Source organism: Neolamprologus multifasciatus, chromosome 19 (genome assembly GCF_963576455.1).
Source record: "Neolamprologus multifasciatus chromosome 19, fNeoMul1.2, whole genome shotgun sequence".
NCBI classification, from domain to species: Eukaryota; Metazoa; Chordata; class Actinopteri; order Cichliformes; family Cichlidae; genus Neolamprologus; species Neolamprologus multifasciatus.
Window position 1 is genome coordinate 22,183,479 of NC_140457.1, and position 22,375 is coordinate 22,205,853.

At 40.2% G+C, this 22,375-nt stretch overlaps 3 protein-coding genes across 6 annotated transcripts in view; all 3 read right to left on the reverse strand.

The window, feature by feature from the left end:
• The window catches only part of loxl3b (lysyl oxidase-like 3b), a 40,653-nt gene extending 37,094 nt beyond the window's left edge, over positions 1 to 3,559 (reverse strand). Inside the window, exon 1 of one of the 4 annotated variants that reach the window (XM_085142428.1) lies at positions 2,367 to 3,559. The gene's annotated coding sequence lies outside the window, so the exon portion shown is untranslated. The remainder of the gene's footprint in view (positions 1 to 2,366) is intronic. The other 3 variants (XM_085142427.1, XM_085142429.1, XM_085142430.1) reach the window with 3 other exon arrangements.
• A 694-nt stretch (positions 3,560 to 4,253) lies between these two features.
• pank2 (pantothenate kinase 2) lies at positions 4,254 to 10,295 on the reverse strand. The gene is made up of 7 exons (XM_085142435.1): positions 9,902 to 10,295; positions 9,020 to 9,372; positions 8,230 to 8,483; positions 7,252 to 7,428; positions 6,775 to 6,898; positions 6,076 to 6,201; positions 4,254 to 5,980 (listed from the first exon to the last, which is right to left on the reverse strand). Exons 1-7 carry the CDS (start codon positions 10,116 to 10,118, stop codon positions 5,930 to 5,932), a joined length of 1,302 nt encoding a protein of 433 aa, XP_084998561.1. The 5' UTR covers positions 10,119 to 10,295; the 3' UTR covers positions 4,254 to 5,929.
• A 637-nt stretch (positions 10,296 to 10,932) lies between these two features.
• mavs (mitochondrial antiviral signaling protein) lies at positions 10,933 to 19,310 on the reverse strand. Its single transcript, XM_085142431.1, has 5 exons — positions 19,176 to 19,310; positions 17,414 to 17,536; positions 16,705 to 16,885; positions 14,886 to 15,625; positions 10,933 to 13,881 (listed from the first exon to the last, which is right to left on the reverse strand). The coding sequence occupies exons 2-5, from the start codon at positions 17,534 to 17,536 to the stop codon at positions 13,261 to 13,263; spliced, it is 1,665 nt and encodes a 554-aa protein (XP_084998557.1). The 5' UTR covers positions 19,176 to 19,310; the 3' UTR covers positions 10,933 to 13,260.
• Between the last annotated feature and the right edge of the window lie 3,065 nt (positions 19,311 to 22,375).

The following is a 22,375-nucleotide window of genomic DNA, read 5'->3' on the forward strand; positions in this document are numbered from 1 at the left end:
GCAAAGGTATTAGGCCACCCTTAATTTCTTTATGTCTTTGAAGGAAAATGAGAACTAGGAGCTGGGACTTAATTAAAAGCTGTGTATAAACAAATGCAAACATAATATATAAGGCAAACAAAGACTTTGTACAATTATAACAAGCTTGAAAAGCAATATTTGACTGTCTACAACATAGCCTGAACTCTCTTAGACAAGCTTTCCTTAAGTAGTCTTCAGGAATAGTTCTCCGGGCTTCTCAAAGGCCATTCAAAGCACTTTGGATGTTGGCTGCCTTTTGTTGTGTTCCCTGTCAAAGATGATCCCACACTACTTCAATAACGCTGAGGTCTGCACTCGGGGGAAGCCAATCTTTTTCTATTCAGGTATGTTTTAGTGGGTTGACAGTGTCTTTGGGATCATTGTCATGGAGATAAATGAAGCAGTTGCCAATCAGATGCTTTCCAGATTTTACCACATGGAAGATCAGATTTGATGATGCTTTTCTGTTTATAATTCCATCAGTTTCGATGAGACCTCCAACTCCACTGGTTGAATTCCAGCCCCAAACCATGACAGAGCCTCCACTGTGTTTTACAGATGGCTGTAAAACACTGTTGTACTTTTTTCCTGATCACCTCTGTACATATTGACAATGGTTTGAACCAAAAATTTCCAACTTGGATTACCTGCTTTCACTGATTTGTCTCTGATTTTCAGTGTAGTTTTCGTATAACTTGGTATACCTTAACCTTTTCTGTTATTGATTAAGGATGCAAAACGTAGCTACTGGTCATCTACTTTAGATAGCTTTATTTTAGGCCACTTTTGCGTTTGTCCTCCACTTTTTCAGTTTCCTCAATTTTTTAAAGAACACACTGCACACCATGCCACGTTTTCAGCCAACAGCTATCTGGGAAGTACCTAGACTGTGCAAAGATACTATTTTATGCCAGCCAAACTGTGTTATCTTTGAGAAATAAACAAATTATGTGTTTTTGCAACAGCAAGAAAATATCTAAAGATACCATTTAAAACCAGTTATTTGGTAAACTGTCTGTCATGTATAGACACAAAATAGATTCATCCATTGAGCTGGGTGGAAGACCTCCAGAAAGCCTGAAGAACTAGTGGAGTACAAACAATAACTAGTTATTTCCTGGTTTCTGTAGCCTTTGTTAAAAAAAAGAACCTCAATACAAAGTCTGAATCTGATGTTTCTGATCCAATCACCCATTTTCTCATCCTACTGTTTCTATTTCTATCCTCAAAGCAGACACTCTCCATACCAATGTGCTCATGGATCATGTCTTGTGAAAGGCTCAAATCAACCGGGCAGCAGTTCACCAAATCAGCACAGCTCTGACTCACCTACATACACAACACTCTTGGCCATTATAAAGTCTTACCCTGCACAACATCATGCCCACATTCCCACCAAAAGCCACACATATCTCATTCTTAATCTCTAAATACTTGCAGAAATCTGTACTGTGCTGTACTTTCACAGACTGAAAATAAACTAGCAGTTTGAGCTCTATGGGCTAAAAAAAAGATTTCCCTGCCTTTTTGCAACATGCTATTGACTTTTGGGGTACTTTGTGAAACTTTATACTAAGAATAGTCCAGATGAGCCACAAGGAGTTGGATGGATGGAGGACAAAACTGACCCATAAGCCCGTTTCAATAAAGCAGCACAACATGGAAATCTGTGGTGGCTAAACATTTCCTGGACATTTTGACACAGTGCAGTTTAAGTATGTTGGCATTCTGGTTCGTCTATGTGCTAAGCAAGGAGTTGGACTATTTAATCTGGATGATTAACTGGCTGTTAAAAGCATCTGAGCACAAATCAATTTATCAATATCTTAATATAAAGTGTTTATTCTAAAAAGGATTTACAGTATTTATTTATTTATTTTTTTTTACAATGAGAGAAGATAAGTACCGACATAATAGAATTCCCACACACTGCCATCCAACGTATTAATCAAATATGAAGGTTTTCTTACTGGAAATGATTCCAGCTTAAAAAAAAAACAAAAAAACAAAAAACTCAGTAAATGGTTTTTCAAATCCAGATCCACATCAGCACCTCACACCACGCAGGAAGTTTCTTGTGAATGGACAGACGGATTTTTCCAAAGTCACTGTTTGTCTTTCCTGTCGCAACATTCCTCACATGTTTGATTCTGCATCCCAAAAAACTGCTCAGAGAAACAGCCTGTTTTACCACTCTGCGTACTGGGAGACCGTACCTACGGTGCAGACGGTAAGGCAGCTTCACGGCTTTCAAATAATACAGTATAGTTTTTGTTTTAAATCCAGACTATGACTTGTGTAAAAAAATGCATCAAATAATCTGACTAATCATGAAGCAGTCTTACCTTATAATGCCACGGCGTAAAGGTTACAGCGGGTCTAATGGAGAGAGGGAGATGTGTCCTGAAGTTTATTAACTGAACCCAAAGTCAGAGGAAGAATAAAATCCCAGTTCTTGTGCTAAATCGCCCCCTCCATCAGACACAGGTTTCATTTGTAGGGCAGTGGTCCACCTTCTTCAAACGTTGTTGTCCGTAAATTGGCAGCTGCCCTCACCCGAGGAGGAGGAGGAGGGTACGGGACTGAAGGGGGCTGGATTTTTTATTTTTTCCCCTGGAAAGACACAGACTCTTTCATGGATGGTTCTGTAACAGACTGTCTTGCCTTTCGTAACTTCAAAAAAAAAAAAGAAAAGAAAAAAAATCACTTCGCCAGTTTCACTCAGAGCCTACGTGTCTGTTAAAGCGCACAACGTGTCAGCGGCAGATTTACAACCGGGGTTAAAAATGTGCGACCACATCGACAGTTCCAGCTGTAATGCCTCTGCTAATGGATTTTGCAATCCACTTGATGTCACCAGTAGTGCTGGCCAAGTAGTATTTGGTAGATTAAATCCTCCTCCGATTATATCTTGAAAAGAAACTGACCAAACTGCATAGACTGTATGTGCCAAATGAATAAAGATACACTTTAAGATTTTATATCAATCAGGATGAGACAGACATTTCTGTCAAGTTAAAGGAGGCGGATGCTTTTTGGTAGGTTTAAACCAGCAAAGACAAAATAAATAAATAAATAAATAAAATAAAAGCGGGAATTATGTATTAAATATTTTCAGTGGTAAACCACTAAAGTACTGGAATTTGTTCTGTTGGAAATTTTGGTATCGATCCCCAGTATTGCTGATACCAACACCGATAGTTTTAACCGTTAAAAACAGCGTATGTAGTAGAGATTAGTAAGTCATGATTTATATGATGAATCAGCATAAATTCACACATTTTGGACACATTTTAATGACCACAAAATTATCACTGGGATTCTTACTATTTTTACACAGCTTTCAGCTTTTCATGTATTTTGAACCTGGCATTTTTGGAGACCTGGAATGTTGGTTAAATGTGCTATAAGATATACATAAAATAGCCGTGACAGTCAAGACAACAAATGTTCAGACATTTTTCATAGTGGTTGTTTGAGGTGCATTTTTATTAGCAATCCCATACCAATACCATCACTGGTATTCTATCAATTTTATTCTATTCTATCAATATTTTGATCGATCTGCCCAGCTCTATAAACATGCATTCACTTACCTGAGGCGAAGTTGTTCCTTAGTGCCACGCGACTATTTAAATTTTCTACACTTATTGTATCCCACTATTTGGCACTTGTCAGGTTAAGTAATAGAAAAACAAAACATCCCACAAACGCAACTTATGCAAAGTCCCAGAAACAGCTAGAAGACCAACTAGCTTATAGAGCAACTAGATGTAGTTTATTGTTAGCTTAGCATGAACAGTAGAAAGCAAAAACCTGGCTATGGCCAAGCATGAAATTTACCCACAACCTCATTAATTTTTAAGCTGTGCAATACACTATAGCACAATATACTGCAGTATAACAAGTGCAATTTTAAAGAGTAGCTGTTTAGTAGCCAAGCTAATCTGTAACCACATAATTTCCTTAAAGTAACCTGATTTTCATTATTCTGAAGTGGCTGGTTGAACCTTTTAGCTTAGCTACAAACTCAGCCATCTCCAAGTAAAAATACATTTTAAAAATGAACAACTTGTTATTTAAATATCCCCAAATGATATGTCCACGTGTAGTTAGAAACATGAAGAGTTTGCCAAGTTGGTATTTAATAGGGAAATTCAATAAGAAACGTGACATTATTCTATTACAAAAAAGTACAAAGTTTTCTTTGTATAAGCAAAAGGAGAGAGAGCTTGAAAAACACAAGTTTTAATTTTAAAAATCGCATGGCTGAATACTATACTGTATTTGGTACAAAAACATGTGAGGCACTTCATTTAAAATCAGCTTAGTGTATCTACAACTTGCTCATAGATCTCTAATAACTGACACCTGAAAAACCGTGTCTGCAGCTATTTACCAAGTCGTCTCTTCACTGCTTAGATTAACTTTATAGACCCATAATCGATGGATGGACTCGTTACTAAACAGAAAACAATAAAACCGGACAGATAATGAAATTCTAACAGTGTTTCGGTTTTCTCAGTTCAACATTGATATAACCTTAATAATGAACGACCGTCACAGCAAGTAGTAAATTCACTCAATGTCTGAGTGCTTACTGAATAGGAAAAACCTAAACTGGGATCACAGCGTTTAAACACCTCTGTTGTTGGGAATCAATCAAGTTTCTGCTTTAAAATGCCCGTTTTATTTATGTGGGGAAATACAGGAGAATGATGCCACGACTATTACCTGTACTTCACATGCTCATTCATCAATATTTGTCTAATCAATTACTCTGATTTCTCTGTAGGAATAGACTGGTTCAAGAACAGTTGACACCCAGCAGTGCAGATATCCTAATACACAACACAGTTTTTGATTACCAGCACTGAAATCTCAACTGGGAAGAGCATTTTAAGAGTGCTATATCACTCTTCACTGAGGCAGAAATCCTATAGAAATGTTATATAATCTATAACAGTAACAGATCTGCTTAAAATAGTGGCCTGAAATGTATTTTTCTTTTCTGTTAAATATTTTCATTTCAAATCCATCAGTGACATTGAAATGTTACATAATAAAACAGACAGAAAAGGAAAAAACAAAAACAAACAGTAAATGGTTGTAATTATTTGCAGTGTTAAAGCTTATCAAGGCCACCAGGTGGATGGGAGTTCCATCAGGTTAATAACAGAAACACTAAACTCAATTCATTATGAATTCATCATTTATTACATTACAGTTTTAGAGAGCAGTTACTAACTCCTAAGGTAAAGCTGATACTTTCTTTTTCCAAGAATAACCAGCAGTTGTTTCCATTCAAAACTGTAAAAAAGCTCAAGTTTTCTAATGCCAGAGAAAGCATTTAAAATACATTGTTTGTGTCTGAAATTAAGTTGGTGATTTTATAGTCATTTTCTAAAATTTAAGCCACATTACACTGACGAATTATACTTTCATTACTTCTTCCATCCACCTGGTCCCACCTTGGGTAACATACAGTTAAAAATGATAGCAAATATTTGGACAAGAACCTGATACCCACTGAGGGGTAAAGAAAGTCAACATGACAGGACTGCCTGCTGAAAAGTACTTTTTAAATGAAGTGTTTCAGGCAACCCCGGTGAAATTCTTTGAGGTGCTTCAGACTAAACGTGGCTCATTTCTGCAGAGTCCTGCACACAATAACTGTCAGCTTTGCTGTGTACAACTTCATGGCAGGAAACCGGTTTATTTCATCTACTGACCAAAATAGCAGATGTGTAGAAAAACCTAGAAGTGAATTTCACCACTTAACAAACTTTACAAGATTTACCAGAAACTGGTGGGTGGCTGGAATAACATCTCACCCTGGAACTAATTGGTAACAGTCTAAAGTGCTAATGGTCTTTGCAGCAGATTGACAGGTACTTCTTTGGGTGGATTAGGACGGATGCAGAAGCTCTAACAGGGCTCCAACTGCACCAAAGTAACCCTAAAAACAGCAACAAATGGCACAAGGTGGCAGTTAGAAGTTAGAAGATACTATACATGTGGTCTTTGATGGGAGTAAGGGGTAAACTTACTAACCTCATGGCGAAGGAAGAGTGCCTTGAGCTGACCTTTAGACCAGTAGTCCATGGCATAAGCCAACAGCTTCATAGAGAGGGTGTTCACTCTTAGGAAGTTCCCAACAAACAACACAGTCTCGATGTTCTTTACAAAAAAAACAAGAATAGGAATGGAAATTATTAGTGCCTAAACAACTGATGAGAGACACCAGAGTTTTAGAATAACTGATATCACACTAGAAAAACAAGGGAAATAATGTAACTCATTCATAGCTCAAGGAAAGAAGATCCACAATGCAGTTTACCTCCTCTACGCCTTCATAGCCCTGTACAATGCTGCTTGATCAAGACGGCACAAGGCAGCACCGTAAAGAGGCTGAACGCAAAGAGGAAACAGACAGTAGGAACTGCAGGGGGTAGGGGGCAGACTGTTCAACAGAGGAAGACAAAAAAACCTCCTCAAACCTTTTTATAGTTGTGCAACTGGGAACACAAATCCTAATTCCTTGCAGTCTCTGAATGAACAATGAGGTAGATGGTAGCATATATACTCTGTAAGTGTAGCTGATTTGATCATTTAGAGGCTACACAGAATCCTCCATCTAGGTGGCTCACCTCACAGCTTTACATCATATATATCTGCAATCGCGGCCTTTAGACTCACAGTGCAACAAATGCACACTTAAGGTGTGGCTGTTACATTCTCATCACTACTAACCTCATTCAGAGCACACATTCTGGTGATGGAGCCGATGTTATTGGTGATGGTGACCAGTGTTGCCCTGGCCAGGTCCTCTTTAGAAACAGACTCCCTCTTTTCTTTAGACATCATGTTGCCGAAACTGCAAAAGCAAGGCAAGATTTATGTTTGGAAGGTCGCTCAATTTTAGAAGCTGAGCAATTATAATTCTGCCTTTGACGTACAGCAATACTGAACATCTTATAAACAACACCAAAGCGGACAGAATACGTCAAAGTAAATTAGTTTTTAAGACAGATATAGCTAAACATTGAAAGCTGCAGTGATGGATCTGTAATTTAGAGCCTACTTTTTTACTAAATTTCAATTGTGAGATTCAAAATTAAGTAAACTTAGCACAGTCCTGGTTCCTTGAATCATCCGCTTATGCTGGAACATATCACAAACAGGGCTGTGATAGAAAGAATGAACAAAGGCAGCAGCTTTAAAACGCACCTTGAGGCCACAGCCCAGCCTGGCAGCCCAAACCTCTCATAGTCCCCTCCATAGATGTCTCGCACCAGCTTGTCCACACGCGTGCTCTCCCCCTGAGAAGCCATTTCTAAGGCTTCCTCAAATGTAGAGCAGCCGGTCAGCAGGCAACACAGGCCAAGGAAGGTCCCACCACCAAGGCTGTGAACACATGCAAAGTGACATGTAAGGCGTATGTAAATCAAGACATCTTAGAGTAAAATAAAGTGTTTAGGTTCTGAAATTACAGGGGAAAGACATGTCTATGCATTAGAGACTGCTCATTCAAATACATGAGTTCTTTCCCAGTACAGAGAACAGAGGGCCATTATGTGGAGAGAGAAACAAGCATTCATGAGTCCCTTCAAAGCCAGCAGACAGAAAAAACCACATGTGAAAACAAACTAGAGGGCAGACTACAAAGGATTTTTTTTCTTCCTCTACCTAAAGAAAAAAAAAAGACTATAATTGACCATTTTAAATGTACGGACTAAATCCAGAACGAATTCATTATTTTTTGTCAAGAAACCAGTTTGTAATGAAAGTGGAAGGTAGCGGGAACGTCATACAAAGGACTGGACTGCACCTTCCTGAATCACATTAATCTGGTGTCACGTAGTTTACCCTTTGCTAGTGTCACAATGCATTTTCTGTTACCCTGCTCTTCTCTAATTCATCTTCCTCTCTTAGGGCCGAGGGCTGAAACTAAAAAAAGAAAAGATGAAAGGTAGGAAAACCCAGCCGGTGCCCATGCTAGTCATGGCTTTTTAGACCTCAAAAGTTGCACTTCACCTAACCTGTAATATCCAACCGTAACTCAAGATTATCAAATTACATTTAATACACAAGTTCGCTTTAAGGTTACTAAATGTAGGCGAATGCCATTTTCCACTTCACTCCTACTCACTTCCCAATAGCACAGAACCTGTTAAGCATCTCATCTGCCATCCAGCTCATCATTACCTGGTCCCAGTGACTCGTTTGTAGTTGTTCTCAGAGTAGACTGCCAGGATACTGACCCCAGACCCTATATTGACCAGCAGCAGAGGATAAGGATTCTCCAGTGTACATGGCTTCTGGACACAGTGGTCTGGGTCTGCAGGATTTTCAAAGTAGTAACACTCTGAGGGACCGCTAGACATCACCGAGTCGAGGTACAGCACCCCCCGAATCAAACAGTCCAGCTCATCCAGCTTGTGAAGCTCCAGGTCAGCCATCTTTGTTTTTCCCCCAAAAGGAGAGAGGAAAAAAAAAAGAAGAAGTGGGAGAAGGAGCAGAGATAACATCAGAAAAGTGATGTGGTCTGGAGAATACAGAAGCAGGAAAGTGGATGATGGGGAGGGGATAGGGACAAAGATCAGTGAGCAGGCATTTTTATTATAATATAATAAAAATATAATAATTTGGCCAATTAAATCAGTTCATTGGAAAGTGAGTATGTGTGTGTACATGTTTGCTCAACTTCCAACACATTTTTGCTTAGATGAAGCCAAAAACATGGCTCATCTCATGATCTTTACTGACCCTAGACTGCCAGCCCCACCCAGCAGAAGTAGCATGTTCTCGGTCTCACCAATCTCTCCAGTGTTTCCAATGGATATTGTTTGCTCCGTCTCTATGCTCATCTCATTTGCCTGCCCCCCACCCCTCCTGATCGACCAAGGCAAATAGCTGCCTTTTATTCCAATCTATACCCAACGCCCTACAAGATAATCCCCCCACCCCCCAAAACAGAGCACAACACCAGACCCACCATACGGAAATCAGACTCAAACTTGTACGCCCCCCCTCCGGTGGCGCACAGGGTGGTGTGAAGGCTGGAGAAGTGCTTGTCGCGGCCCATCTGCAGGAAGGCTGGGAGGTCGTGCGTGGGAAAGCGAATAAAGTGCAGGTTGCCCTTCCTGCCGCACAGCGTCAGGTCCTGCAGCTCCAGGTGAACGTCCCTGATGCCAGTCTTGCCATAGGCGGTGTTGGAGGTCAGGTAGCGCCGGATGCTCTTCAGATTCTCCACCTCTTCTTGCTCCTCTTCCGCTGTGATGTCTTTGGGCTCAAAGTAAACGAGCTTCACCAGAGTGCCTCCGATGTCCATCCCAAACCAGGGGAATGCTACATTATGTGAGATAACACATGCAAAACTGATGTTCACCCTCGTTTTTTTAAAATAAAAATATTTTGCACAGTGATGAAAAATACATACATCTACAAATATAAAATATTTATGGTAAAGGGCACATATAAAGCTGAGTTTTCAGTGTTCACCCAGATGATGGCAAAGCTGCTTCATCCATAGATGCAACAGTACAGTGTGTACCGCTAACGCCATCTTGTTGCAAAAAGAAAAAAAAAGATTCTGGCTATGTACTGCCACTACAGCCCACCAATAATAAATACATCGGATGCCAAATTAGTCACACATTTGCTATAACCCCAGTACAGTGGAAGGCCAGTGCAAATATACATTTTTTTTTATTTATGTGACCAACTGCAGGGTTTTCTTGCCAAACCTATATTATCAACAGCGACTGTCTTTAATGGGGAACGCCTCTGATTTTTTTTTTTTTTTTATTGTAGACATACAGCAGCCCCCTTTTCCCAGTAAATACACCAAGCCCACGCTGCCAACATTAACACATACGCGGCCTCGTTTTCTTCACAGAGTCGTGTCGATGCCTCGTCGCCGACTGGGAAGTCCGCCGGTCGGATGTGGCCCTTCCTGCGGTAGTGGCACTCTCACTGTTGGGCTCGTTTCTGAAATGAACGGGCATCTCCTTGTCGGACCGCGGCTGCTTCGAGGGCGTTTCGTTTTCGTCAATAATATCATCGTCGTCTCGCTGGTGGCCATTGAACGCCATTGAAATGACTAATTAGCTACATATAGGCTGACTGTTCGGTCAAATGAAATCAAATGATTTATGAGGACAATGAATTTTGAAGCTCAACGAGGTAGCTAATTAGGTAGCTAAGTAGCTAACAGTCCTTTGAAAAGGCTGGGCTACATGTCCTTTTTGCGTTCGCTGTCAAGACAGAGGTGGGCGGGGCTAACGCGTTAGTGAAGGACGCAACGACCAATCAAACGGCGACATTGACAGTCGGGAAAACAGTTTATAAAAAGAGGCTGATGTCACTTTTTTTCTTCATAGTATGAAAAACGTGATGTCTGGGAGTAGAAAATAGGTTAAATATACACAAGTCAAACTTTGTATTGTTATGTTGTCTGTTATTCAAAACTCTTATTTAAATAGCGCAAATAAAAAATAGGAAAAAATAAACTTGGACTTTGAAAACTAAAATAATATATAGAACAAATAACCATAGTTTTAGTATTCAGTAATACTAATAAAAAATAAACTAAAACATTTAAACAACAGACTGAAACAAGCAAACCAACTGAAACTAAGATGAAATAAAAACAAAGTCAAAACGAAAGGGAAAAAAATTACAAATTACATAACTATCTTATATTACAGACACATTGACAGATAGACAGAGAAGCATAGTTTTAGAGGCATTACTAGTAACACAATTTCATGAAATACAGTAAATATAATGAGACAATCTGAATTTTATTTAATGGCCTATTATGCCTGATTATATGCAACTATTTCCTAAAGGAATTCAGTGGTTACAGTTAAATTAAAAAAAAAAAAAAAAAAAAAACCATACATCTTTTCAGAAATTCAAGTTTATTGATGTGAATGATGAAGTGCAAAGCCAAGTCAGTGCATATAAATTTTAGGTGGAACGTTTACATTTTTACAGATTACATAACCACATGAACTGTAATTATGTCATCACCTCAGCAGCTCAAAAAGGCTCTTAAAAAGTGCAAAAGATTTTCCTTAAAATTTCATTATTGACATCACTATGTACAACAAAACCTCTCAACTTACAGAACAAACCTAAACAGGTTTTGATTTAAAGGAGAAAAATCATCTATTGACGACTTAAATGTTGAATCAAACATTTGCACCATATAAGACAACCTTAGGCTTAAATTGTGCCAATTGTTGCAAAAGTAGGTGCCAGTTGCAAAATATAGTTATTGACATTTTTTTAACCGTAAAATAACATTGATTAAATTTAAACACGCATTTAGATACATGAAAGCAGAAGAGGACACGTGTCAAACGCCATAGACAAACACCCAGGTTATGATACAATGATCACTGCCATGATAAGAAAACACTTACCTGCTGTTTAAAAAAAAAAAAAAAAAAAAAAAAACGTGGTAGGTGGTGCCATGGAATAATAATTCCTACCAAGAAGCCTAATAGCGCTAAGGAAGTTCACGGGCAATGACTTTTTAAAAAAAAAAATTATGCAGGGATTAGCTGACTGACTGCTTGATTGCTGAGTGTTTTTTTTTTTATGTTAACAGCACATCAATCTTTCTTAAAATAAGTAATTAGGTATCTATATAGGACTTGGAGAATGCATTCGACCGTGTCTCTCGGGGTGCTGCAGGAGTATGGGGTGGTCTGGCCCATTGCTACGGGCCATTCGATCCCTGTACAACCGTTGCAGGAGCTTGGTTCGCATTGCCGGCAATAAGTCTGACTCGTTGCCGGTGGGTGATGGGCTCCGCCAGGGCTGCCCTTTGTCACCGATTCTGTTCATAATTTTTATGGACAGGATTTCTAGGTGCAGCCAAGTGGCGGAGGGCTTTCACTTCGGTGGCCTCAGAATCTCATCTCTGCTTTTCGCGGATGATGTGGTTCTGTTGGCTTCATCGGGTGAAGGCCTCCAGCTCGCACTGGAACGGTTTGCAGCCGAGTGTGAAGCAGCGGGAATGAGGATCAGCACCTCCAAATCTGAGGCCACGGTTCTCAGCCGAAAAAGGGCGGAGTGCCCACTCTGGGTCGGGGACGAGTTCCTGCCCCAAGTGGAGGAGTTCAAGTATCTCGGGGTCTTGTTCGCGAGTGATGCGAGAAGGGAGCCGGAGATCGACAGACGGATTGGTGCTGCGGCTGCAGTGATGCGGACGCTGCACCGGTCAGTCGTGGTGAAGAGGGAGCTGAGTGTAAAAGCAAAGCTCTCAATTTACCGGTCGATCTACGTCCCTACCCTCACCTATGGCCACGAGCTGTGGGTAGTGACCGAAAGAACGAGATCGCGGATACAAGCGGCAGAAATGATCTTCCTCTGAAGGGTGGCTGGCCTCTCCCTTAGAGATAGGGTGAGAAGTTCGGCCACCCGGGAAGGGCTCAGAGTAGAGCCGCTGCTCCTCCACATCGAAAGGAGCCAACCCAGGACACGCTGGAGAGATTATATCTCTCGGCTGGCCTGGGAACGCCTTGGTGTTCCCCCGGATAAGCTGGAGGAGGTGGCTGGGGAGAGGGAGGTCTGGGCTTCTCTGCTTAGGCTGCTGCCCCCGCAACCCGGCCCTGGATAAAGCGGATGAAGATGGATGGATGGATGGAATCTATATAGCACATATATATAAATATCTACAAATAAATACATTTAAAGCCATATTTCCCCACTATGAATAGGGGAAAACAAAGAATTTACACTTTGGTGAACTACCGGTACTGCTGCCTCCACAGTCCCCAACAAGCCAAACTCAGGTCCTTGATTCATTAACTCATGCTGGATGACAGCCAACAGTCTTATCTAGCTTGTCAGAGAACATGCAAACAATGATTAATACACGCCTTTAAAAAACACACATTTGCATCGCACAAGTGTATAAATAACCTGAGATTGCAACCCAGTTCTATGAAGTGACCCAACTAGAATAGTAAGAGTAGCTTTAGTTTTTGTTCCCTATAGTCAACCTCACCCAATAATAAAGACATAAAATGTCAAACTTAAGAACAGAATGGAAATTTGTGACGTGATCAAAGGTCTGCAGAGCCAGCTGTAATTACTGTAGGTAATTATTAAACTGCTGCCTCATGCCAAACCATGGCAGTGACTTCATTAAGGCACCTAAAATCCTTTTCAAAAGCCTTGAAGTCTAATCTTCTCTTTCATTCCAGGTATTATATCCCCTTATTTGTTAAACCTCCACACCATCAGCATTGCACAGGCACCCACTCCTGCAGCGGCCAGAATGTACTTTGCATTAGGTGATTGGCTGAGACGGGTCCACGGAGCTGAAGTATCTGCTGGCTCTTCTTCTGCTTTGAAGGTGGTGTTTAAACTCCCAGAATCAGCAGCAGGATGAGTGAACGACGGTGGTGCCGAGGAGATTTCTTTGGCCGTTTCACCATTGACGTCTAGGTTAGGGATAGATGGCTCACCGGACGCATGTATCACCAGCTCCTGTGTTTCAAAGCTTTGACACGGTGACTCAAACTGGTTTTCCTCAGGTTCGTTATGGTTGAGATTAGCGAAGCCGGTCTCCTGGCATGGCAGTGGCGTGACTGTAGTAACTGTGGAGTCGAAAGAGGACACGTCATCTGATGGAGCTTCACTTATTTCCAGACGCTCAGTGTTGCCCGAGTAGGGCTGCGACTCTGAGCTGGACGCGAGGATAGTAGGACTGGGTTGATTTTGCGGTTGGATGCTGACGAGTTGCCCTGGCTTGCTCAGACAAACATCATCATTAAGAGAGGCCTCCATCACAGTAGTACCAGGCCTGGGGGAGGCTTCAGCTGCAGTTTCAACAATCTGGGGGGGAAATTCATAACAGAGGTCAATTTTATTGCCAAACTGCAATTTTTCAATGTCCTAACTTTCAGGTATGTGTAAAACCTTATAGGTTCATTAAAAGCACCTATATGGAGGTCTGGTAATAACACTAATACATACTACTGTCAAAAATGCTAACTTAAGTTTCCATTAAATATAATACGTCATACAGGAAAACTATAAAAAAAATACCGGATTTTCTCACTTGTACAAGTTTAATTGTATTCTAGAGTATTTTCCTCTCTGAAATTTTGAATGAAATCATCATTACCAAAGGTTTACAAATAAATGTGCAGGATGGGTTTTATGAAAAGATGCCTTGTGAAAAACTAGTCTTATAAGACTGCTAGAAAGAAATTGTTTGTGTGTGTGTGCCTTCCAGTTTTTTTGTATACCCTGCAGTAATGTGAGCATGTGGCTTAATGGCACACGTCCAATGGTGTTATGCCCTTCCAGTGACTGTCAGCTGGAGACTTTTACTCGCCAGGAAATACAGTAATGCCCCAACAAAGGTCGAACTAGCAAAGCCCTTTAACATATTACACATTTTTTCAACATACTTTTCAAGGATTCAAGGTTCAAGGATATACACAATATAGTTGGATCATAAAAAAAAAGTTACTTACTTAAAAAAAGAAGAAGAAAAGGCTACTATCGTACTATAATACTATTAGCAAAGGTTATTTTTCTATGTATTTGGAAACAATTGTAGCAACCCTTTGCATGTTCTCCTCTGTCCACAGATTACTGTTCTTAGTATAAATAATGTAACTTTATATTTATAGAAATGAAATTTCTCTTGAAAAGAGAAAAAAATGCCAAGTATACCACCCAAAGAAACCACAGAGGTAAAGCTTCTCATTTTGAATGAAATGCTGCCTAAGGTGGTTTAAGCACCAAGCTAAGTTAAGTGAATATCAGACAGGACTGTTGCAGGAGGTGCCATTATTCAAGTCTTAAAATGATCATATTTTAGTATTCACCTGTGTAGAAGGAGGCCCAGAAATCTCTTCAGGCTGTGAGACAGCATCAGGATTTTTGTTCAATGGAGGAGTGCTGTCCTGGACCGGAGGCTTCTCTGGGGTCCTTGTGTAGGAAGAGGGTCCATCAGTCACATCAGAGTTGATCTGGGCTTCACGTGGACTCTCTGGCTCCTTGATCTTTTTGATAATCCTGCTTCTGAGAGGATCTGCTTTATGGTGTTCAGTTGGATGTGGTGGTGGAGGAGTGGTTTCCCTGTTGACAGAAATGGCACCATCTCCAGAGCCCACCTGAGCTCCAGGATCAGCAGCAATATTTTGGATATCTGATTCAGAGTTTTCCTCTGGCTCCTTGCGAAAATTAATATCTCTCTCCGTGGATGTCACCCGAATGTGTGTGGTCTTGGGGGAAGCAGGAGGTGTTGATGGAGGATGTGCCACTTCAATCTGTGTTGACTTTGGAGGCTCAGGGACAGGCTCAGGTGGGGAAACAACTTTGGGACCTGGGTCTGCTGCACTCTGGGGGGTTTGTGGCAGTGCTGGAATTTTCAGAGAGGGTGGGGCCTGGATAGCTGGCTCTGGGGGAGCTGGAGGAGCTGAAGGAGCTGCAGGAGCTACAGCTGGCAGAGCTAGAGCATCCCGACTGTTATCACCACTCTCTGGAATGGGCAGATGACCGGCAGATGGTGCCGGGTGGACATGTGCCGTGACAACAGACGTTGGAGAGGAGCCGGGGTTGGAATCTAGGGCAAAGGAAACAGTTCTGCTATTTAAATCTCTCATGACATCCTATCAGTAAATCCCTGTGAAATCCTGAAGGACTACCTAAATGTGAAACTATACAGAAATGAACTCGTCATTAACTCTGTGATAATGCATATATATATATACATTTTCATTTTAAAAATGAAAATGTATATATTTATTCTATATGCAACATGCTCTGCATAGTGTTCTTCAAAAAGGAATCCATTTAAATTGTAACAGTTTTCCAAGCAGTGTTTACAAATGATGAATCCGATATACTTTAGTCTTGGATCTAAACACTCAGAGTAATGTTTGTTGTATAATAATATATATATAATCACTTTTCTGAGCAACTGTAAACGTGTTTGGGTTGAAACATATTTGCATTATCTGCACAAGCTGTTTATGTTTCGGAGAAGGTTGAGTTTGAAATGTCATTTCCAGCACGCTGAGTAATCCAACAAACCAGGACATAAAAAAAATAAATAATCTGGTCTAGATTAGCAAAAACACAGGATGTATTACAGCATGTCATTACTTATTTGATAAAAACTATGCCAACAATGGAGAAATTGCTTGTGAAAACATTTTGCAGAAATAACTTCTATTATTTTCTGTATGACTATCAGTCTCCCACATCGTTCTTCCACCCTTCTTCACAGCGTCACTGCAGTTTACTGCGGTTTGCAGGCATTCAACTTTTCAGTCTTCTACTTGTCAATAGGTGTTTTTCACCGAAGAATGAAGAACTTCAGAAATGGACTTGGAACCGTTCCCATACTGTTGGGACAGGAACAGGATCATTGCTGATGTCTTTCCTCTGGGGAACTGGGTTACATACCTGAATGCTTCAGATTTAAAAATGGCCTTTATCAACTGCTTTTGTAGAGGTTTTCACACTTGCTGCTTAGTAATTCACACATTACTTCTGCTCTATAGCTTAGTTTTTGTTATATAAATAATGGCAAGTGTGCTTTGTCATGTCAAAAGTGTGTACCAAGACTGTACCCGTTACTGCTTACATAAACTTCAACACTATCATGTACGGTGCTGGGTAAATTATTTGGCAACTTACTGTTAACATTTGTCAGAGTGTTGTATTCTGCTCTGATGTCCGCTGCAATGGTTCTCTGCTCACATGCCTCAAGCGCCTCAATGAACTGCTCGGGCCAGTTTTCTCTTCTTTTCAGGCAGTCCAAAAGAAGCATCATGCCTTGATAACTCCCACTTGTCTCAGTTTTTGCCTCAATGACGTCCTAAGATTTGTTAAAAAATAGATCAAGGGAGAAAACAAACTCAGTTTAATAGATAACAGACAAATCATCAGTAGTTTAGTCTTTAAAATATGCCTTTACCAGTGCTAATGCCCTTTACTGTTCGGTTATCAATAAACAACCAACCAATCAACCAAAAAAGCTAATTTAATCAGTGACACTAATGTGTTTACCAAAACAACAAATGTAATTTTTACAGTGAGAGTCGTGCAAGGAATGGCAAAATAGTTTGAGGCCTTTTTTGGAGTTGCCTAACTAACAAGGCTTGTACTGCTCGATGTGTTTCCATAGGAGCATTAAATAGTCATTAAAGACAGCAAATAATTGGTTGGTTTAAATGAACACTTTCTGATTTAAATAAAGAAATGCAGGCTACTGTATTTAAACACAGTTCACATGTGGCTATACAACATGGTAATATACAGAAAAGAAGGTATCAGACTGAGTATACTTGGGGTGCATCTAAACAGAACAACAAAATTCTTAGTCTGAGAGCTTTCTGAAACATACCCTGTCGTAAGCAGTCAGGCAAGGCAGATGCATCATTATTTCTCTCGGTTTCACCTTGGAAACGATGATCGCCATATTCACCCGTATGTATCCATTGTACAGTTTGTCACAGGCGAACGACATCTGAAAAAGTCAAAGGGCAAAAATATTACAAATGTTTACTTTTGTTATCAACTCTCAGATTCTACAGCTATTTACAGCTGCACACCCAGATAAACACTTTACTATATTTCAAAATGTCAGATAACACCATTTTATTTTTTTAGCCTCACTACAAATGATGTGTGAAAGTACCCTAAAAGTGAAACCATGAAACCGGATCTATGTGGGCTACAACTATTGAAAAGCACAGTGAGGGGATTCTTTTCCAATGAAAGTGAAAGTGAAAGTGAAAATGCAAGCAAAGGGCAGCAAAGGAGGGAAAGTGCTTTTCTTTCATTTCATTCTCTTTTTTCCTTTTAGTCTTGACAAAGCCAAAAATCCCCTCCAAAAGGGAATAATACACTCGTAGTATCAAGGTTGCAGCCGCCTGGAGTAAGAAGAAAGAAAGCAGGACCCACTAATCACTGATTAATCATCTCCAGGATTTAATACCTGACTTTCCAATGTACAGTATTAAGCCCCTGTTCTAAAACACAGTTGCATATTTTCAGGGTCAAATGAAGGCTTGGGATCACTTATTTGTGTTGAATACACTTTAAGCCCTTTCATTTGTTTTTACCTAAACAGCTAGATTAGCATCTGCTATGAGGGGGAGTCATTTTCACAGAATATCAGTGTCACTGCTAGCTTTTAAAAAATGATATGGGACTCTAAAGTTCTGAATAAATGTGGGACATCAGCAAAAGCAGTCTGCCTGTGACTCAAAAAGGAAGTGATGTCAGGGGGAGCAAACAAAGAGCAAAGTCTTCCTGGCTGTCTTAATAGCCCACAGAGGACACGGTTTACCTGACAGGTAGACAAAGACAAAGTGTTGAACCTTAAGATTAACAGGAAGAAGTTTTGAGAGTGTGCATTATTTCCAAGCTGGCGTCTAAGTATAAAGCGAGGAAAGATTGTAGATTAACAAGACAAGGAAGGACACCAAAATGCACCTTGACACAAGGACAGTTTCTGAACAGCTGAGCCGAATGAATGACCTCTAATGTGGCAGGTCATTCCTTGCCAATATCCTTGGCTTTCCAAGTCTCGGGATCAAGTTTCATAGAGAGGTCTGGTCCAGTAAGATATTACCACCGCAGCTATTTTAGTCCAATAAAAACTCTCAAGACAAAAAGAGGTCACAAGAAAGAAAGAAAGACATTGAGACGTTTGTTGGGTAATAACTGCTCCAACCCGTTTTGGAGGAAAACACCCAAAGAAGGTCAGGAAGGAGGAAATAGGGTGCACACAAACTACACGTACGACCGCGTGTCAGTTACTGTAATATCACGTTAAACTTTCAAATCTATTTTGGGGGTCAAACAATCTGTGACACGAAGTTTGCAAATAAATTTAAAAAGGCTACACAGCCACATCACACAGAAAAGGACAGACACTTGCCGGTAAATGATCGAAACCTGTCTGAAATAACCGAAAATGTGCTAGCTAAATGGAAATAGCAGTTAACTGCTGCCAACAAGAAATTAGATAGACACGACACTCTCCAGCTAAAATGAATTGCTAACATTAGAGCGAAAACATTAAGTAAAACATCGATTCTGTTGAGCAGCACGGTTAATTTAGCTTCATAAATCGTAATGTTACATAATGTAGTGCTCACCTTTACTTTTTCGTGTCCCTGCAGCTCGTCACTCCCTTTCTACAGCAATTCCTGCACTCAGTAAAAACCTGCGTCCTTCCCACACACACGCACATCTGCTGTTCAGCGGTTTCCCCCCACGAGGGCTCCCTCCTGCTCTCCTATTGGAAAACAGCGCCATCAATCAAATATTGGGCCAATAGAAACTGCAATGAAGACGTAATGAAGGCGTGGCTTGCTTATACTTGACCCTAACCCTGACCTTTCTTCTGCTGTGATGGAACGGCAACCGTGTTACATTGGATCTCGATTTCTGGTTTACATCTGTCCCTAATCCCTGATCCTAATCTGTGCACTAATTCACGCACTAATTTTAAATAGCATTTTAAAGCTGCTGCTGAATAGGGTCCAGCTATGTTTATTTTATATCACTTATAGTGACTATAACAACAACGCTAGAATTTTGCAGGATTGCCATATGCAATACGTATGAGCAACAAATTAAAATACTGGGGGGAAAAATGGCAGCAAATAAAGTATTTGACTAAATATACTTTAATATTTTCATGCTTAATCATAAGGAAATAATCCTGGTCACCAAAGTTACACTTTAGTCCAGTACTAGAGGACAATAATACGCCTGTGGCTGTTTTAGGAATCACTGTGATTTGTACAGGGGTGAGAGTAAGCACTCTTCAAACTACAGTACTGTGCAACAGTTTTGAGCCATATCTCATTTCTTTATATTTTGCTATAATGATACACTTTCTTTTAAGGGGGTCCTCAGCAATAGTTCTCCAGGCTTTCTGAAGGTCTTTCAAGGCTTTTCTTTGGATATTGGCTGTATTTTAACTCATTTTTGGTAGAGTCCTTGTATCTAATGATTTTTAGAGAAAATCTTTCTTTTTAATTTTTTTGTTTGTTAAGCCACCTAACACTGAAGGAATCATCCAAGCATAAAAAAGGTATCTTACTCAAGGGAAGAGCCAATGATATGTCTATGCACTGCAGACATTTTAGCAAGAACCACTTTTGAATGACATCTTTAGGCTCTTTGTTATAAGCTGTTGGTCAAAAAAACACATCATTTGTTCGCATTTCTTGAATTGACAACAATGTGATTCCAAAGACAACACAGTGTGGCAGGTATAAAACAGTATTTTCGTACCAACAGTGTGATTCCCAATGAGCTATTGGTTAAAAACTTTGCATATCTCAGTAGAGTGCAGTATTTTCTCCAAAAAACTGAGGAAACTGAAAAAATGGAGGACAAAAGAAGTGGCACGCCTAAAAAGAGCTAGCTACAGAAAATAAAAATTATCTGAAAGACCTGATACAGGACCTGAGAGATGGATCTGGGCCTTTCGCTGAAACCTCTGCTGTTCAAATACAGTGGCTTGCAAAAGTATTCGGCTAGGGGTGGGTTTTTATAATCGATTCTGGCTTGGATAATGTAAAATCGATTCATTAAAATCCTGAATCGATTTTTTAATATAAATTTATTTTGCCCGAAACGCCAGAATCTCAGGTTAAACCTCACAAAATTTCAACAACCACCAAACAGCTAAAACAGTAAATGAGAGCAGGAACACGGATTCTGCACAAAGACGTAAACACACAGCGCAACCCGCGGATCAGAATCAGTTAGATGTCGCCTTTCTCACAGTCGGGGCTGAAAGCCGACAGCTCGCTGATTCTGATCTGTCGGCGGGTCCGCGCTTTGTGTTCACGCCCTTTATGCGCTGATTCTAAAGCTGTTAGTTTGATGTCTCTCCAAACAATATTGACCGAACCAGCAGCAAAAGAAGATCCAAACTACGCTTCACATAAACATCGTCATGTATTCACTCTGACTTTTACTGTTTTGCTTCCACCAGGATGCACAGCTCTCTCGCGCGTGCGCGCGTGCTCGCGCTCTCTCCCCCCCCTCTCCCCCCCCCTCTCTCTGTACTGTTTTCTGCATTATTTGCTTGCTTGTTATGCACAAGTCTACCGTTGTTTACAGCGCTGTCGGCAGACGTTTTTTTTTTTCCGTTTTATATACTTCTGAAAAGAAAACCTAATTTCTGCCGTTCAATACTGAACAAATTTAAACTTTTTAAAATTATGCAAAATGCAAAACGCTCAGCCATGTCTCTAATAAAACCGCTGTAACTTCAGAGGTAATGTTCATGTGTTGATTAATGGTTTTCTTTCGTTTTTGATGTACTGCAGAATATTTTTTATAAAATCCCAGGCCAGGAAAATCACCTTCATGTTTTTCTGTGTTTTATCCTCAGCTACTTTGACACAAAGGCATCTGCTGTGATACCTTTGATAAAGTCTTGCGTGTGTCAGCTTCCTTTCTATAGATACAAAAATATGTAAATGTACTGATCTGAATTATAATATTTCTGACTGTCAAAATTTCCCAGATTCAAATCGAAGTGAATCGAATCGAATCGAATTAAATCGAATCGTGGATCGAATCGATTCGGGACCTTGTGAATCGGAATTGAATCAATTCTAGAAATCAGTGACGATACCCAGCCCTGTATTCGGCCACCTTGAACTTTCCCACATTTTTTCACATTACAGCCACAAACATGAATCAATTATATTGGAATTCCGCGTGAAAGACCAACACAAAGTGGTGTACACGTGAGAAGTGGAATGAAAATCATACATGATTCCAAACATTTTTTACAAATAAATAACTGAAAAGTGGAGTGTGCGTAATTATTCAGCCCCCTGAGTCAATACTTTGTAGAACCACCTTTTGCTGCAATTACAGCTGCCAGTCTTTTAGGGTATGTCTCTACCAGCTTTGCACATCTAGAGACTGAAATCATGTATGATTTTCGTTCCACTTCTCACGTGTACACCACTTTGTGTTGGTCTTTCACGTGGAATTCCAATAAAATTGATTCATGTTTGTGGCTGTAATGTGACAAAATGTGGAAAAGTTCAAGGGGGCCGAATACTTTTGCAAGCCACTGTACATATCAGAAATGGTCTCAGTGGAAGGGTGGCCTTCAAAAAGCCATTTTTAAGGTAAGAAAACAGGGAGAGGCAGAGTTATTACAAATTACACAAAAACTGGACTGAAATTCAGTGGCAACAGATTTATGGAATGAATCAATATTGGATTTTTTTAAAATTTAAATCATTGTCAGTGTGTATGCAGGAGGTTGGAGAGTGGTACAACAGTCAGCGTTGTACCATGTAAAACATGCTGGCGA

What these genes read in the sequence shown, in the direction of transcription:
- mavs (XM_085142431.1), bottom strand. Translation starts at nt 17,536, where the DNA reads ATGTCGTTCGCCTGTGACAAACTGTACAATGGATACATACGGGTGAAT. An exon ending in CACTCTGACAAATGTTAACA is followed by an intron (nt 15,626 to 16,704) that starts GTAAGTTGCCAA and finishes CCTTTGCCCTAG; the next exon opens with ATTCCAACCCCGGCTCCTCT. An exon ending in CTGGGCCTCCTTCTACACAG is followed by an intron (nt 13,882 to 14,885) that starts GTGAATACTAAA and finishes TTTCCCCCCCAG; the next exon opens with ATTGTTGAAACTGCAGCTGA.
- pank2 (XM_085142435.1), bottom strand. Translation starts at nt 10,118, where the DNA reads ATGGCGTTCAATGGCCACCAGCGAGACGACGATGATATTATTGACGAA. An exon ending in AAACGAGTCACTGGGACCAG is followed by an intron (nt 7,429 to 8,229) that starts GTAATGATGAGC and finishes ATGTGTTCACAG; the next exon opens with CCTTGGTGGTGGGACCTTCC. An exon ending in CACTCTTCCTTCGCCATGAG is followed by an intron (nt 5,981 to 6,075) that starts GTTAGTAAGTTT and finishes TGCTGTTTTTAG; the next exon opens with GGTTACTTTGGTGCAGTTGG.